Here is a 17,265-nt window from a genome sequence, read left to right as displayed (position 1 = left end):
CAATCGGTAGTGAATATGCGGAGAGACAGGTGGATTCCTCCAGTCAGAGCGCAACTCTGTTCAAGTCGTTTCACCGAGGAGAACTGCGACAAGACCGGCCAGACTGTTAGATTGCGACAAAATGCAGTTCCAACAATATTTGACTTTCCTGATCATCTTCTAAAGGTATGCGTTGCATTTAACTTTGATACTACGTAGATCCTTATCATAACAAATACCTTGTGAACACTGAAACTGAGTTGTTATGCATTGTAATTTCACACCTAGAGGTAGGAAAAAACTTAAACTGGAGGGAAATTTTGAGATTTGGGTCTAGTAAATTTACTCTGTTTCAATATATTGCCGTGTGCATGTGTATCTGTTTTCCCCGTCTTCCGCCTCCGAACAGACAGGAAGAGGTGTCACTCTGTGCATTGGTTTCAGCATTTGTTGCATAGAACGACGGCATGAACGCAGCGAACGATTTTGTCAGTCTTGCAGTCTCTTTGTCTCGGTGGGTGGAGGCGGGGCCATGAGCATACACACAGAGCGCAGAAGAGTGTAACGTGGTGGAGATGATATTGGATTGAAATACAGTCAAACCTGTCTTAGCGGCCACCTTTATAGAAGGGCCACCTGCCTATAGCAGCCACTGAAAAATCCCCCCCCCAGCAAATTTACATGTTATAGACCCTGTGTATAGCAGTCACCTGTCCAACGCAGCCAGCAGCCACCCATTTTGTCTCCCTTGGTCAATATCTGACTGCATATAGCAGCCAAATAACCGACTCAAGTAGAAGCTTCATGCACGAAAAAGTTTTGTTGTTCAATCAATGAAGGCGTCGTGTGTAGACTTTAATTACTGAGTCCTAGCTCAGTCACAATCATTCACAAGATCCACACAAACTGTCAGTTGTTCCACATAAAAAAGCCGTCTTCTTTTGAGTTTGCTATTTCATGGTCAAACATGTAACTTTAAGAGCATTTGCACCAAAACATTACCGCAAAGTAGGCTGGGAACAGGACGTGCTCCCAGCGACGCTACAATAAAAAAAAAAACATATGCTAGCATGCATGCGGCAGCGGGAGCAAAACTGAGTTCGGTTGTACTTAACTGAAGTATTTTATCAGTTATCAGTTATTATTAAGCCTCTAGCTTCCTTTTAGTAAGTAAAAACCTTGGCTATGATTGCACTACATTGTCATGTAGACCTACAAATACACTTGGAAGAACAAGAGGTGAATAAATGTATTGCAACTGATGTGAAACTGATGAGGGGTAGGATTAAATAAGCTTTGCTTCTTCCTACTCCTTTTTGGACATGCAAAATTGTACTATGTGATGTGCTACTGTTTGACTCATGCATGTTCAGGATTAAAATCATGAACCATGATAATAACAAGCCTAGTAGTGCTGTACAACTTTTATCAGCAGTCCGCAGTGCCATCTACTGGTCAACATTATTATTATTATTTTTTTCCCTTTTTTTTCTTTTTTTTCCCTCTACTGGTCAACATTCAAACTAGACGCCAACCTGTCTATAGCGGCCACTTTTGCAGACTCCCTCTAGTGGCCGCTATAGACAAGTTTGACTGTATACTGTATTGTCATATTTTTTGTGTTTTTTCATTGTACTTTTCGCAAAAGTGAAGTTAAAATCCCGTCTTGTCTTGTTGACTCAATCTCATGTATCGTCTCGTCTTGTGAATGGAGTGTCTCGTGACACCCCAGATAACAGAAAATGACATAAGACATAAATAAGACTCGTGCTTGTGTGTGTTGCTGTAAATGTGTTCCGGTGGCGCAGACAGGATATTTTAGAGTTGAGTTTTACCATTCTTGTAGTAGTTCTTAATAATTAATCATTTATTTGAATGGTTTTGTTATTTACACATTTGCTGTATTTATACAAAGTAATGGTATCGGCTCGGTATTGCCGATACCAGCCTGAATTTTAGTCTGTATGGGATTGGACACAAAATCAGTGGTATCGCACTAATATCACGTATCACTAATAGGAAGTACATGCACGCTACCCTTCTCCAGGAAGAGCGCTGAGTCTTTGTTGTAAAAGTCTGACCACCTTCTGGTGAGCTTGGATATATAATCCTCCATCTTGGCATTCATTTATACAGCAGAGCATAAAATATCTTTGACTTATTGCTGGCTTTTCCTCTCTATGGAAGGACAGCAGCTCACGCCCTACCCATTCAGGATGAGGAGAGTACTGCAGCCGCCCCCCATATGACATTTTTATTGTGGGATTAGCAAGAACAATGAGTAGGCAGTAGAAAGTCATGGTGTATAATAAATGTTTCTGCAACATTATATTATTGGCCACTTGCCGACAAACCGAAGCTGGCATAGAAGGTGCTGCAGTACCCTCCTCATCCTGAAGGGTTGGGGAGGTGCGTGAACAGGAAGGTGCTTGTCAATGCCGTCCTTTCACAGAGAGGAAAAGCCAGCAGTTTATATTTTTTGATAGCAGCAGCACCAGCTGAAGAGCAGAAAGTCCAAATGCATTCAAGATATTTTTTATGCTCTGCTGAAAGAAGGACTGAATTTGACCGCCAAGATGGAGGATTATATATCCAAGCTCACCAGAAGATGACCAGACTTTTACAACAAAGTATCAGAGCTTTTCTTGGAGAAGGATAGCATGTACAGTACTTCATATACAGATACAATGCAAGAACACAAATGTTTTTCACTTAATAAAAATAAGTAAATAAATGGGACTAAGACATAGTCTCACCGGTGCCTCACCAGCCATGAACCTCACCACACGTCGCTGGCCCTTAATGAGTTCAAGTCAAGCATCAGGCAAGATTTGAAGTGGAGGTGTTGGGTTTTTACGAGTTAAAAGATGCACCAATGTAATGAGTGGTTTGCTGTTCAGTCTGAAAAGTCCTGCAGTCATTGAAAGCAGCGTAAGAAAAAAAAACGCAGCTTTGCAGATAAAGCGTCCAAAGTCTGCCTGTGCAATCTTTTGAGAGGACGATAATTGATCATCATCATTTCTTATGCAAAAGATACAATGTCATGCAACAAAAAAAACCTCAAAAAGGAGGAAATGTGAGAGGAAGTGCTTTTTATACAGGCATGTACGAGTATGACGGTGTCCATATTTACTGTACATGATTTGATATGGTTAGAAACACTTTCGCTTGCCACTAAATATGTGAGCAAACAGCGCATCAAAAAACACAAGTATATATCGTCCCAGTGCAAAGTCCTTAAAGTGTGCTTTATTCGCAAATGGCGAAAAAACACGAATAATGGACGCCCCATAAAAAGCCTTAAAAATAACTACGGTATTTGTGATACTGTAAACCAGGGGTGTCCAAACGTTTCCAGCGAGGGCCACATGGTGAAAAATGAAAGGATGCAAGGCCCACTGGTATTTTGTAAAGCAACACATGTAGATATGCTACAAAGTTATACATATTTCAAGAAAAAACTGCAACTCAGCTTTGTGATACAGGTGAAAAAGATTATTACTAGTATCAACTCTGCTGTTTTTGCAGTTGTTTTTTGTTCATTTTCAAAATATTTCAACTTTCATCTTAAATAATCTTCATCAATTTTCTTTTGGTAATATTTTGACTTTATTCCTATATTATTGTAACTTTTTCCCCAACGTAATTTTCCAAAAATCACAACTTTATTTTGCTTGAGCTGTTTCTCATATTGCGAATAACACAATTTTTCTATATTTCAACTCTATGCGACTAAAATTACATTGTTTTTCCTCATAATATTACAAGTTTATTCTTGTAATTACATTGTTTTTTAATATTACAAATTGCAACCTTTTTCTCATTAAAACATAACTTTTTTTCTCTCAATATTTTGACTTTATTCTCCTAAAATTACAGCAGTTTTTCCCATTTCTGCTATTTTTTTTAATTTTCCAACTATTTTCCAACTTTCTTCATGTCAATTTTCTTCTCAGAATTATGACTTTATTCCCATATTTTCACTTTATTTTTAAGTTTTTATAACTTTTACAGCAACGTAATTTTCCAAAAACTACAACTTTATTTATTTTGTTTTTAATGATATTATGACTTTTAAAAAATAAGTCTTTTTTAATATTTCAACTTTGTTATTAAAATGACATGATTTTTTCTCATAATATTATGACATTGTTCTTGTGATATTGTAACTTTTTGCGTAATTTTCCAAAAATTACAACTTTATTCATTGTTTTGGTTATTTCTCATAATATTCTAACTTTAAAAAAATGTTCTTTTATATTTCAACTTTATGTTACTAAAAATGATGTTATTTATTATTGTAAAATGACTGCTGGTTTTTCCATTTATGCTGCTTTTTTTTCCGTTTTCTTGTTAAATTGTATTTTTAGAATGTGCCGTGGGGCCAATAAAAATAAGATGTGGATCGCAAATGGCCCCCAGGCTGCACTTTGGACACCCCTGCTCTATTCTACAATATGCCTCTCACAGTTATGAAACACTTTTTGAATGCAGTTTTACACATGAAGAAACAATTACAGGCAAACAGTACACAGTATTGTACTTACAAAACGTGCAGTTGCACAACATCACATCTTCTCAAAGCATCTTCCCGCTGGAAAATGTTGTCCCCCCTGCAGATAGCGTCATCAAACCACCTTCTGTTTCAGTTACCATTAAAAAAAAAACATATTTATGCTAATTTACAGCTGAAAGCAGAACAAAGAAGGCGAGGAATGGACTGAATATGAAGAAATGAGTGGCAAGAATGCACAGTTATGAAAAGTAACAAAGCGCTACAGGGTTGTAAGTGCACCCCTCTGCGCACTCACCATTTTATGCAGATGAAGAAAAGACATTTTCATGATAGCCTGTAACACAAAGGCACCATCCACACTTAAAAGAAAGGTGGAAGTCGAGCAAAGTTAAATATGATCATATCTACTGTATACACACCCCTCTGGCGGCAACACATTCAGTAAGGACATTTAATGAGAGACACAGGTACACTTCTATATATAGCTACTCTATTAAGGCAGAGGAAAGTTGACAAAATGTCTACTGTTGATTGATAAGATGGACACAATAAATATGATTGTATACGATCCATGTACACTCCTGATCAAAATCTTAAGACCAGTTGAAAAATTGCTAGACTTTGCATTTTGCACATTTGGATCTTAATGAGGCTTTTAGTAGAGCTACAATATGCAAAAGCAAGAAGCAAGAATGAGACAAAAAGCATTTTGAAAAAGTAATTTATTGAAAACAACAATTAAACTGAAATAGGCTGTTTATCAGCTGATCAAAAGTTTAAGACCATTGCTCAAAAAATAACAAAAAACTCTCTAAAAACCAGAACCAAAAATGTTCTCAGTAGGACTCAGTAATGAGTAGCTCCACCTTCTTGTTAATCACTTCAAAAATTGCTTTGGGCATGCTTGATGCGAGTGCTTCTAGGAGGCTAGTGGGAACATCCAAGTGGTGAAGATGGCTTCACCAAGGGCATCAACTGTCTGGAACTGATGGCCATTTTTATAAACTTCCCTTGCCATTCATCCCCAAATGTTCTCTATGGGATTTAAATGAGGGGAACATGCAGGATGGTCCAAAAGAGTGATGTTATTCTCCCTGAAGAAGTCCTTGGTCACGCGAGCATTGTGAACTGCAGTGTTGTCCTGTTGAAAAACCCAGCTGTTACCACACAGACGAGGGCCCTCAGTCATGAGGGATGCCTACCGCAACAGCTGCACGTAAGCTCCACCGTTTGACGACCCTGCACCACCTGAAGCTCCAGTGTTCCACTGAATGAAAAAGCACCCCAGATCATGATGGCCCCCCCTCCACTGTGCAGGGTAGAAAACATCTCAGGTGGGATCTCCTTGTCATGCCAGTAACGTTGGAAGCCATCTGGACCATCAAGGTTACATTTTTTCTCATCAGAGAATAAAACTTTTTTCCACCTTTCTATGTCCCATGTTTGATGCTTCCTGGCAAAGTCTAAACGGGCAGTTTTGTGGCATTGAAGGAGACGAGGTCTTTGAATTACTTTTTTGTTTTTTAAACCCTTTTCTCGCAGATGCCGTCTGATGGTTATTGCGCTGCAGTCGGGACCAGTAAGGGCCTTAAGTTGGGTGGAAGACCGCCCTGTGTCTTGATGGACAGCCAATCGGATCCTCCAGCTCAGCGCAGGTGTGATTTTTTTGGGTCTGCCACATGACTTTTTTGTTCCATAATGCTCAGGATCTTTCAAAAAATGTAGAATGACTGTCTTACTGCTCCCAACCTCAGCAGCAATGGCACGCTGCGAGAGGCCTTGCTAATGCAGCTCAACAATCCGACCACGTTCAAAAAGAGAAAGCTTCTTAGCTTTAGCCATCAGGAGGGCATGACAGTGTGAATGCCTGACAGAAAATTTATATTTTGAGCAGATTTTGGCTTTTCTAGCCTGTAGTCTTAAAGTTTTGATCAGTTGAATTGTTTTCAATAAATTACTTTTTCAAAATGCTTTTTGTCTCACTCCCCCTTCTTGTTTTTGCATATTGTAGCTTTACTTAAAACCTCATTAAGATCCAAATGTGCAAAATGCAAATTCTAGCAATTTTTCAGCTGGTCTTTGATCAGGAGTGTGTACTGTGTGTGTATATATATATATACACACACACAATATTTCAATTACAAGAGTGCATTAAAAAAAAAAAAAAAGGACACGCGTGTGCACCGACTCTTAAGACAATGAAAATGTTCACATGATGAAAAGCAAAATTCCGCTGTCCACATTGTGAGTCTGGCAATCATTTTTGCATAGGAGTTGTGTGATACTCAGTAATACTCGCTGTAGGCGGGGGCAAGGAGGGGGAGGTGTACTACAAAGTGTCCTCTGCTACTTCCGGTAATCGCATGGGAGGAAAAAAAGAGGCGGAAACCCCGTAAATATCCGCTGGTTTGGATATAAAAACCTTTTTTATCGAAAAAAGTGCATTTGAAAAATGTCCAATGTTTTGCAAATTTGCCTTCTGTATCCAACACCCTTTACATGCAGTATAAAACATGGTAGTAGTAGTAGTAGTAGCATTCTGGGATGAATACAGTAATCCCTCGTTTATCGCGGTTAACTGGTTGCAGACGCGACCGTCATCAGTGAATTTCCGCCAAGGATTCCTTATTTATAAATGGAATATTTTTGTACTTAGAGCATAAAAACCTGTTTACGACTTTCTAAATATACTGTACTTTAACATTAGAGCCCTCTAGACATGAAATAACACCCCTACAGTCACCTTTACACTCTTATTGTCCAATATAGCAGACATAATAAAAGAAAATAAGACATAATATAGACTCACACGTTAGCATTGGGAGAGTCCCTTGTTGTTGTTTTTTACTTCCTGTTCTGTACAGTACTTCCTGTGGTGGCTATTGTCTCATCAGTGTAACATTATGGACACCTTGTGTAGAATACTACATATCATTGCAACATCTTTACGTGCGTCTTCTGAATGCCTTATATTTGTATTTTGATTCATTTAGCCACCTTTATGCTTGAAAATGCCTCATTTAGGCAAACAAAATATTAAAACTTGCTCAAACATGCATATTTTCTGACTAATCATATAATAGAAGCATGAAACAGTATGATTTATTAATAAAATTTAGAAAAACGGTGATAAGAGTAAAGCCGCAGAATTCAAAGACCGAAGGAGCGAGGGATTACTGTACTTCAATAAGTACACTGTAATGTGTACACTGTGTACGCATTTTTGATGGCGTAATGCTGTCCCAAATTCATGACTGTCTCTGTGAAATATTTACTCTCCTTTTTAATGGTGAATTGCAATCACTCTAGTTAGTCCCTCCCCTTCAGCTACGCAACCCAAATGGCGACAATTGAGGGTGGTAAGTGCACCTAACTGCGTGGTCACATTAGAATATTGGCTGTTAGTATTGACCCTACAGGGCTACTGTAAGTCTACGAATGCAGAACGCGGGCTACTGGCTAACGCCTAGCAATGTGATGTTCTTGTATTTTACTCACTGCCCAGAATTTATATAAAAGCCAAGTTTGACCAACACCGCCTGTTTTATTACCACAACACGAAAGACTCACCATTTTGGCAGTTTTGAGTGTAACATCCGGACAGTGTACTGCATTTAGCCGTACTGCTCAAGTAGTGGAAGGGGCGGGACTAATGCTCAGAAGAGTGGCTGAGGTGCAACCCGTGGCTGTGGATAGTGGTGAACACAAGAAGGCTAAGAAGTGGGTAAACATTGCTGCCATCACGACGGTAATGCATTTGGGACAGCTCTACACTGTGAGGAAATAAGTACACAGTATACATTGTATACTTAGTGAAGTGTACTGCCGGAAGTATTCCATTTGAGACACAACATTTACACACCTCACATTCTACTGTATAAGTGGAAGTCAAATGGGAAATAAGTGCAGTTCTGTTTTCCGTCAATAGGGGTCAGGGTTTCCTAATTGTTTGTTTCACTTGTGGCCCCATCCGCTCCACCTCCCCACTCTAAAAGAGTATACGTCACAGGATTGGCGCCAATGCAGTCCCAGTGGGTGCCCTCTTTAACACAACATGGCGGGAAGAACTACACAGCGAACTCTGTTGGATTTAACCCATAAGAACCATACTTTAAATGTGTAAAATGTGTCTATACAGCTTTGTGCTTGACTTAAACTCATTAAGTCCCTAGGTGATGACTGGGGTGATTGTCATGTGACAGTCACCTAACTATGACAAGAAAATAGCTGCCCCAATTTGGCAGTGTGTCTGGTAAGCTAGCTTATTTCCAAAGGGTTATTTTTTTTGCCATTTTAAAAACATTTAACAGTTCTAATGCTTTAATAAGGTGTCACATGTTACAATTCAACTGTTCTTACTATATTTCTTTCATGAAGTCATACAAAACAAGCTAGGAAAATATTTAGCAATTTAGCCTTAAAATTGTTATGGAAACCCTCAGCCTAGCAAAAATACTAATAAACCACTCAATAAATATCACTGTGTCATACATCTTTGACGTTAATTAGTCGTATTTTAGAAAATATATCCCCCGTCATTTTACTTGAAGCACTATTGGGTCTGTGTTCTTATGGGTTAAACTCCATATGAAGCTTTAAAGTGCAGTTTTCTTTGTGTTGCATTCAATGGTGAAAGAAAAATACATTATCATATTTTTAAAAATGAAAATACAACAAAATCAACAAATGATGTAAACCTACTCAAGCGGGGGGCTATAAATAATTAATCGTGCAGATATTTTCATCAAATGCACTGCGGAATGACCCATTTCATAGTTATTTAAAAATACTGTATAAAATCCAGGGGTGTCCAAACTTTTTCCAGTGAGGGCCATATAGTGAAAATTGAAAGGATTCAACTTTGGCACTTTGATATTTTGTAAAGCAACACATGTAGATATGCTAACAAGTTATATGTATTTCAAGAAAAAGCTGCATCTAAGCTCTGTGATATAGGTGAAAAAGCCTGTTATTAGTATCATCTTTTTTTTAAATATACATTTTTTCTTTTAAAGTACCGTCATTTCCGGTGTATAAACCGCTACTTTTGTCTTTGAACTTTGAACGCTACGTCTTATACAGCGGTGCAGCTAATTTATGGCTATGTTCTAATCTTGTAACATCTCCTTTACTTCAGAACTACAAGTACTACTGATCCTTTAAATACTGTGCCACTCCCAAGTCGGTGAGAAAACAGTAGCTGTTCTTTAGCAGGCGCCAAACACAAGCTTTCCGTGAACTCATGACGTACTTGTCAACACATTGTAAATCGCAGCAGGTCATTAATCAATATAAGTCTGACTTTCAACTTACAAACAACACAAAACTCATCACACAGCAACTTAACACTCAAACGATAGCTAAGAAATATACAAACAAGTACCAATACGAGTTTAATGTGAAAAAACACAACTGGCCCTGGTGGACAGAGGTGTCGTTGCAGCAGCATCCATCCATCTATCCATTTTCTATGCCGCTTGTCCTCCATTGAAATGCTTTGCTCAGACACAATGCATCATGGGAGAACTTTAAAATAGTTTTTTCTTTCATTTTAAACCCGTATTGGTACATGTTTGTCATTTTATGACGTGGGCATGAATGGCTTATAGTTCAGTGCAGCTTATGTATGTGCGAATCAGTTTTTTCCTCTAAATGTAGTGGGTGCGGCTTATACACCAGAATTTACGGTAATCTTTGTAAATTTTCTTCTTGTAATATGAATTTATTCACATAATATTACAACTTTTCAAAAACTACAGCTTCATTTTGTTTCTCATAATATTACGACTTTTAAAAAATATTTTTTTTCTTTAATATTTCAATTCGATGTCTTGAAATATAAAATTTACTCATAATATTTCGACTTTATGTTCATAAAATTGCAACTTTTTTCTCTTAATATTTTGACTTTATTCTCATAAAATTACAGCATCTTGTTTCATTTCTGCTGGGTTCTTTTGTTATTATTTTTATTACTCTTTCTACTTTCTTCTCGTAAATTTTCTTCTCGCAATTATTACTTTATTCCCATAATATTTTGACTTTATTCTTGTAATATTATAATTTTTTCCATAACCTATTTACAACGTTATTTGTTGTTTTTTTGCTGTATTTTTTTCCCTTTTTTTCTTGTTAAATTATATGTTTAGAATGTGCCGCAGGCCAATAAAAAAAACAGCCGTGGGCTGCAAATAATCCCCGGGCCGCACTTTGGACACCGCTGGTTTGGAAAGTCAAGCAATTATAATTGTAATTCTTGATTATTTATTAATTGTTTATTATATTCCATTGAAATTGAATAAAATAAGTGTAATGTACTTATATAATTATTATGATATATTACAATATTGATAACAACATTTTTAGAAAGTTAAAAAAAAATGAATACTGTCCACCAAACTACACAAACACACATAAAAATAATGACATCTTCATCAAAATCAACAGCAAACATTCCTTATGAACAAACTGAATTTTGTATCCAGGGGTGTCCAAAGTGCCCTCGGCATATTGTAAAAATACAATAAGTTCATTATTAATGAAACATGTTATCTGATATTACACTAATTTGCTTTATCAGCTATAACACAAAGCTAAGATGCTTGGTTCACATAGCTTAGCACACATACTGTATATTGTCCTATTGTTTTTAGCATCTTTATTCTCCAAAATGTATCAAAGTGGCCCCGCGTTCTTTAGTTTTTCTGTATGTGGTCCTCACTGGAGAAAGTTTGGTCACCCCTGGTATAAAAAAAAACTGTCACACACTGAACTGATAATGGTGTTCAAACATTGATTATTTCAATGACAGTTTGCGCGATAGTGACTGAGAGGCTGTTTCCTCCCCTCAACTCTGATGCTAGATGGTTCTTGTGTCGACAGGCACTTAAACGTTGAATACTAATAAAATGAATGACTCTGGATTCTACCTTGGCCCGCGTGCCAGCCCTCTACCACGTTTTGTGCAAATTGGTTTTGTAGTTTTTCGTGTAATCCTGCTGACCCAATCTGTCCTACTATTTACTTCCGTACTTAAAAGTCATTACAACAAGAAAACCAGTGGTGGAACCCGTTTAAGTGGACATCCCTCAGATTGGCCGACTGACGACGGACGTACAGTCAGCCGCTGTCGACATCATGTAAAACAGTCACGTACTAGTGACCTTGGCCAGAGACATAAGGAGGATGGGCGATATTCAAGGATTTTTCAACCCGCGGTAGTTTGTTTATGTGGCTTTCCTCCATTTGTGCAACCTTTCAGTGGGTACAGCTGCGGCCGAAGAAGAAAGGATCTTTGGTCCTTTGGTAAGCGGCAGTTTTTTCTTCCTTTGTTTTTATTGATTTTTGTTTTTATTGACAATAATATCATTTAACAAGAAAACTAAATACAGCAGCAAAAATTGAAAAATCAGCAGAAATTTTTACAAGAATAAAGTCAAAATATTAAAAGAAAAAAGTGGTAATTTGTACTTTTACGAGAATAACGTCGTAATATTAGGAAAAATAACTTCATTTTAGTAGCATAAAGTGGAAATATTGAAGAAATACGTTTTTTTTGTTTTTTTTTTAAAAAGTGGTTATATTATGAAAAACAAAGTTGTCATTTTTGGGAAGTTAGGTTGCAGACAAAGTTGTAATGTTGCGGAAATAATGTCAAAATATTACGGCAATAAAGTCATAATATTACAGGAAGAAAGTTGGAAGAATTGGAAAATAAATAAAACAGCAGAAATAAAAAAAAAAACAGAATAAAGTCAAATAAGAAGAGAAAAAAGTCATATTCTAATGAGAAAAAAAGTCATTTTTTCAAAAATACAGTCGTATATTATGAGGAAAAATAATATCATTTTAGTAGCATAGAGCTAAAATAGTAAAAAAAAAATGTTTTTGAAAGCTGTTAATATTATGACAAGAAAACTAAATAAAATTGTAACTTTCTGAATATTAGGTTGGGCAAAAAGTTATAGTGTTACAAGAATAAACTCATAACATTACAAGAAGAAAGTTGAAATAGTTTTAAAATAAAAAAAAAACAACAACAGCAGAAATGGAAAAAACAGCAGTCAACATTTTATGAAAATGCAGGTGTAATAGTATGAGGAAAAATAATGTCATTTTAGTAGCTTAATAATTGAAATATTAAAGAAAAAAATGCTTTTTTTAAAGTCGTAATATGATAATTTTTTTTTAATCATTTTAGGAAAATGAGGTTGGGAAAATATAATATTATGGGAATAAAGTGATAATATTACAAGGAGAAAATGTTTTTTTTTTTAAGAAGAAAGTTGACATATTTGGAAAATTAGAAAACATAAAAAATGGGGGAAAAAAAGCAAAAGTTGATACTAATAATAGGCTTTTTCACTTATACAGTATCACAAATCTTTTTCTTGAAATATTCAGTACAGGTCAAAGGTTTGGACACACAACATAACCCAATAATAATAATAATAATAATAATAATAATAATAATAATAATAATAATAAGGCAAGAAATTCCACTAAGTAACCCTGTCAAGGCACACCTGTGAAGTGAAACCATTTCAGGTGACTACCTCATGAAGCTCATTGAGAGAACACCAAGGGTTTGCAGCGCTATCAAAAAAGCAAAGGGTGGCTACTTTGAGAAATCTAATACATAATTCCACATGTTCATTCATGGTTTTGAGAATCTACAATGTAAATAGTCTTGAAAATAAAGACAACGCATTGAATGAGAAGGTGTGTCCAAACTTTCGGCCTGTCCTGTGTATAACTTCTTAGCATAGCAGCGTCAATTTCTCTTGGAGATAAAGTATCTGTCTATCTATTTAGTGTTGCATTAGAAAATATCACTTGCATCTTTTCATTTTTCACTATGTGGCCCTCACACCCCTGACTTACACACTAATGTACAATAGTCCCTTGCCTGAGGGGGAAAAGCTAGGAGAATTCCAAGAACCCCCGACTGGAAATGCGGTGATACAGCTGCCTGGGGCCCATAATTCCTGGCGGCGCCCCTGCCCTTGCCACTTTGCCACTTTGCACTTTCAAATTTCGCGGCTTCACTCTATTATTGTTTATCAAAAATATACTATTTAAGAAATCGTCGCCGTTTTCTGGTTGAATACGGCCCATTAATGGTCAAACAATACGCATATTTAAGCAAATTCTACATATTTTTTGCTTAAATGAAACATTTTCAAGCATAAAAATGGCTAAATGACATAAAATACAAATATAAGACGCATTCAAAGGGGTTGTGAAGATATGCAGTTTTCTACACTGGTCACTAGGTGGCAGTAATGTTACACTGATGACACAATAGCCACAGCAGGAAGTACTTCACAGATACATATGATGTCTTATTTCACGTAAGCTTCCCAGCATGCATTGCGGGTGTACTTGTAGAACACGTTGGACCACAACTTGATGAGCTGGTCGACTTAGACCGATTGTCGACTTAAACGGGTTCCACTGAATTGACTTTCTTTACTGTGTTAAAAAGGCAAATGTCATCCTGTATTTGTAGATGAAGTAAAACAATTAGTTAAGTAGTTGTGTTAAAGGACAACCCCCCACCCCTTTTTTTGAACATGATGTTATCCCAAGCAAACCTGTGCTTAGCATTTGGGCCCACAAGCGTTTGTTTCCGCTCTTTTGTAAAGTCAGTGCATTTTTTTTTAGTGAGTCTAAAGTTAAACATGCATAAAACACACTCACACTCACACACACACACACACACACACACACACAGAAACAACAACAATAATAACAACAGCTTAAAAAACAATTTGACATCAGGCAGTAACAGTCTCATGAAGCATACAAGGGGGGTGTATGGGGGCGGGGCTTACCGTTAGCTGCCCTGTACGTTTATGCGCACATTTCAGTTGGATGTCCAAACCACTCCCGATCGCATCCTGTTAGAATAGAATGTACACAACTTGTAAAAAAAAAAAAAAAAAAAAAAAAAAGACGATTACGTTGCTTCTGTACATTCCAAATCTAGCCGAGAGAGAGAGCTCGGAATATGGGATCGTGTTTTGTCTTTCCCTGCAATTTGATCAGCCGAACAGCTGATTTTCTGTTTGTAGAAATGTCTTCTTTTTTTTTTTATACGTAAAATCTGCATATGATTATCCAGGGATTGAGATCAGTCCTATGTACTACGTATGTAGTATTTACAACATCTACTTCCAACAAACAAGCAAAGCAAACTGAAAATAGAAAAAAAAGGTGCTAGATAAGGTAAATATATATAAGCTGCAATCCTTCCTCCTCATGTTCATAAGTGCCAGAGGTTTTGGAGTACACGTCTGGCGCCTCCACGCTTATTTTACATTAAAACGTCTCACCAGCCCGGGCAACGGGCAGTGCTTGTTTCCACGTTTTCCTATTTGTCACCACACGTCAAAGGGTTTGGAATGACGTAATGCCGCGAGAAAACGCCCAACCAGTATGGAGCAGACACTTCCGGGTCACAGCCAAAAGATGGCGTCTGTTGTGGAGGTTAGAGGTGGAGCGTCTGCCGTCTGCTGGTTCCGGAGTGGATGGGAGTGTCAGTAACGGTGGTGGGTCTGGTGGGAATACTGGGAGCTCTGCTGCGAGGACGACGTGTATCCCATGGTGCTCTGAGGCTGAGCGGAACTTTGGATGCTGCTTTGGTAACCCAGACGGGAACTGGAGTGCTGATAGTGAGAGAGAGAGAGAGAGAGAGAGAGAAATGTGTGAAGAGGAAAAAGACACATAAACAACTAAGAGTTAGCGACGTTTGGCTTTCAGGATGAAACTAAAATGCAGTAATCCCTCGTTGATCGCGGTTAATTGGTTCCAGACCCAACCGTGATAAGTGAATTTCCGCCAAGTAGAATTCCTTATTTATAAATGGAATTAGAGCTCTCTAGTCATGAAGTAACACCCCATGGTCACCTTTACACTCCTATTACCCAATATAGTAGACATCCATCCATCTTCTATGCTGCTTATCCTCACGAGGGTCGCAGGTATGCTGGAGCCTATCCTTCGGGCAAGAAGCGGGGTACACCCTGGACTGGTCAATCGCAGGGCACATATAGACAAACAACCATTCACACTCACGTTCATACCGATGGACAATTTTTTGGAATGTGGGAGGAAACCGGAGTACCCGGAGAAAACCCACACACGCACGGGGAGAACATGCAAACTCGACACAGAGATACCCAATGTAGATTCAAACCCAGGTCTTCCCGACCTCCTGAGTGGCCACCGTGCGGCCCTATAGTCGACATAATAAGAGAAAGACTCACACATGGAGAGAGTTCCTTCTCGTTGTTCCTTTTGTACATTTGGTTTCCGGAGAGTTCTCCTTTTGGTGGCTATTGCCTCATCAGTGTAACATTACTGACACAGTCGCCCACAAAACCATGTTTTCTAACATTAACCACAAAACCATGTTTTCTAACATTATTAGAGCCCCCTAAGACATAAAATAACACCCCTATAGTCACCTTTGCAGTCCTATTACCCAATATAGCAGACATAAGACATAATATAGACTTACACAAGGTTGCACTGGGAAAGTTCCTGCTTGTTTTACAGTAATACATTTCCATCAAACAAATGCCTCCTCACCCCACCTCTTGCCCGAAGTCAGCTGGGATAGGCTCCAGCATAACCCCGCGACCCTAATGAGGATAAGCGGCATAGAAAATCGATGGATGGATGGAAATGCCTCCTCAAAAAAAATCAGACCTCACAAATCGCTCGGCGTTATATTTGTCTCCTGCCGTGTCGCCGCTCTATTTGTGTGTATGTGATGAAGACGCTCGTATCCTCTTCCGCTGTGGAACACACGTAAACAAGATGGCCGCGGCGAGAGACGACTACGCCGAGCGATTTGGGAAGTCTGATTTTTCTGAGGAGGCATTTTTATGATGCAAATGTACAGTATTACTCTTTTGAACACATATTGTTTTGAGAGGCCAAACTCTTTACTTAAATGGCCCCAGCAACTAAGCAGAACTACGTTGCTCGTCACGGAAATCTGACTAGAAATGGACTCGTGGGACCAACCTTACCAGTTAATTTGCCCTTTTATTTTATTATTATTGAATATTTTTTGTTGCTGACAAACTTTTCAGTCCAGTAGCCGACATGAACAAATAAGCAAATGAGCTAGCTTGCCAACGCACATTAACTTCTAAAGAGGAAGAAAGGAGACCAACACCAAAGAAGAAGAACAGAGGGCTGTATTGGCGTTCTAATGTATATGACGCCACCATTGAGGCCTTCCAGAAGCTAGGGATGGAAACAGGGTGGAAAGAGAAGACAGTAGTCATTTATTGTTTGAGTATTTATTAGTGATACAGTGAAAATGAGAGGAAATGTGAATATTTACTTTGCAAGGCAATTTCGGTGTGCTCCCCTAAATTTTCTGCTTGGCGCCTAAAATTTGAAGTGAGGGGTCACTGTGCTCTTAGTAAAAAAAGTTAGTCTGGAGCCCTGGAATGGCAAAATTCACAATTCAGGGACTTCCTCAGCCGAGTGAATACGAGTGTATGTTGAAGATGTGTACGCTGAGTCGCAAAAAAATACAAAAATAATCTTCCGCTGAAGGGGATTTTTTATGCAGTGGGATGTCATCTATTAATACTCCTATAGGTGGCGACAATGCTCTGTACTGTAGTGCTATTTGAAACCAGCCATGTAGAAGAACACCAACTGGTGATGGAAATTTCGGCTCTTTTTAGAGAGCCGTTTTTTTGGTTCGGCTCACTAAAAAAAGACGACTCTTTAGGATCCCAAGT

General features: G+C 38.0%; 1 protein-coding gene across 3 annotated transcripts in view; it reads right to left on the bottom strand.

Annotated features, from left to right (window-relative positions):
* Window positions 1-2,637: 2,637 nt before the first annotated feature.
* The window catches only part of cdk19 (cyclin-dependent kinase 19), a 74,878-nt gene continuing 60,250 nt past the window's right edge, over window positions 2,638-17,265 (bottom strand). The window contains exons 13-15 of one of the 3 annotated variants that reach the window (XR_008566930.1): window positions 14,332-15,165; window positions 4,791-4,829; window positions 2,638-4,619 (exon numbers count right to left, since the gene is read on the bottom strand). Coding sequence is in view for 1 of the 3 variants with exons in the window: in XM_054761628.1 (XP_054617603.1) it covers window positions 15,037-15,165 (129 nt within the window). In the remaining 2 variants the exon portion in view is untranslated. Of the gene's footprint in view, window positions 15,166-17,265 lie in introns of all 3 variants that reach the window. The other 2 variants (XR_008566929.1, XM_054761628.1) reach the window with 2 other exon arrangements.

This window comes from Dunckerocampus dactyliophorus, chromosome 19 (assembly GCF_027744805.1).
Source record: "Dunckerocampus dactyliophorus isolate RoL2022-P2 chromosome 19, RoL_Ddac_1.1, whole genome shotgun sequence".
NCBI classification, from domain to species: Eukaryota; Metazoa; Chordata; class Actinopteri; order Syngnathiformes; family Syngnathidae; genus Dunckerocampus; species Dunckerocampus dactyliophorus.
The sequence above is the reverse complement of the archived record's forward strand: the minus strand, read 5'-3'. Positions and strand labels throughout refer to the sequence as shown.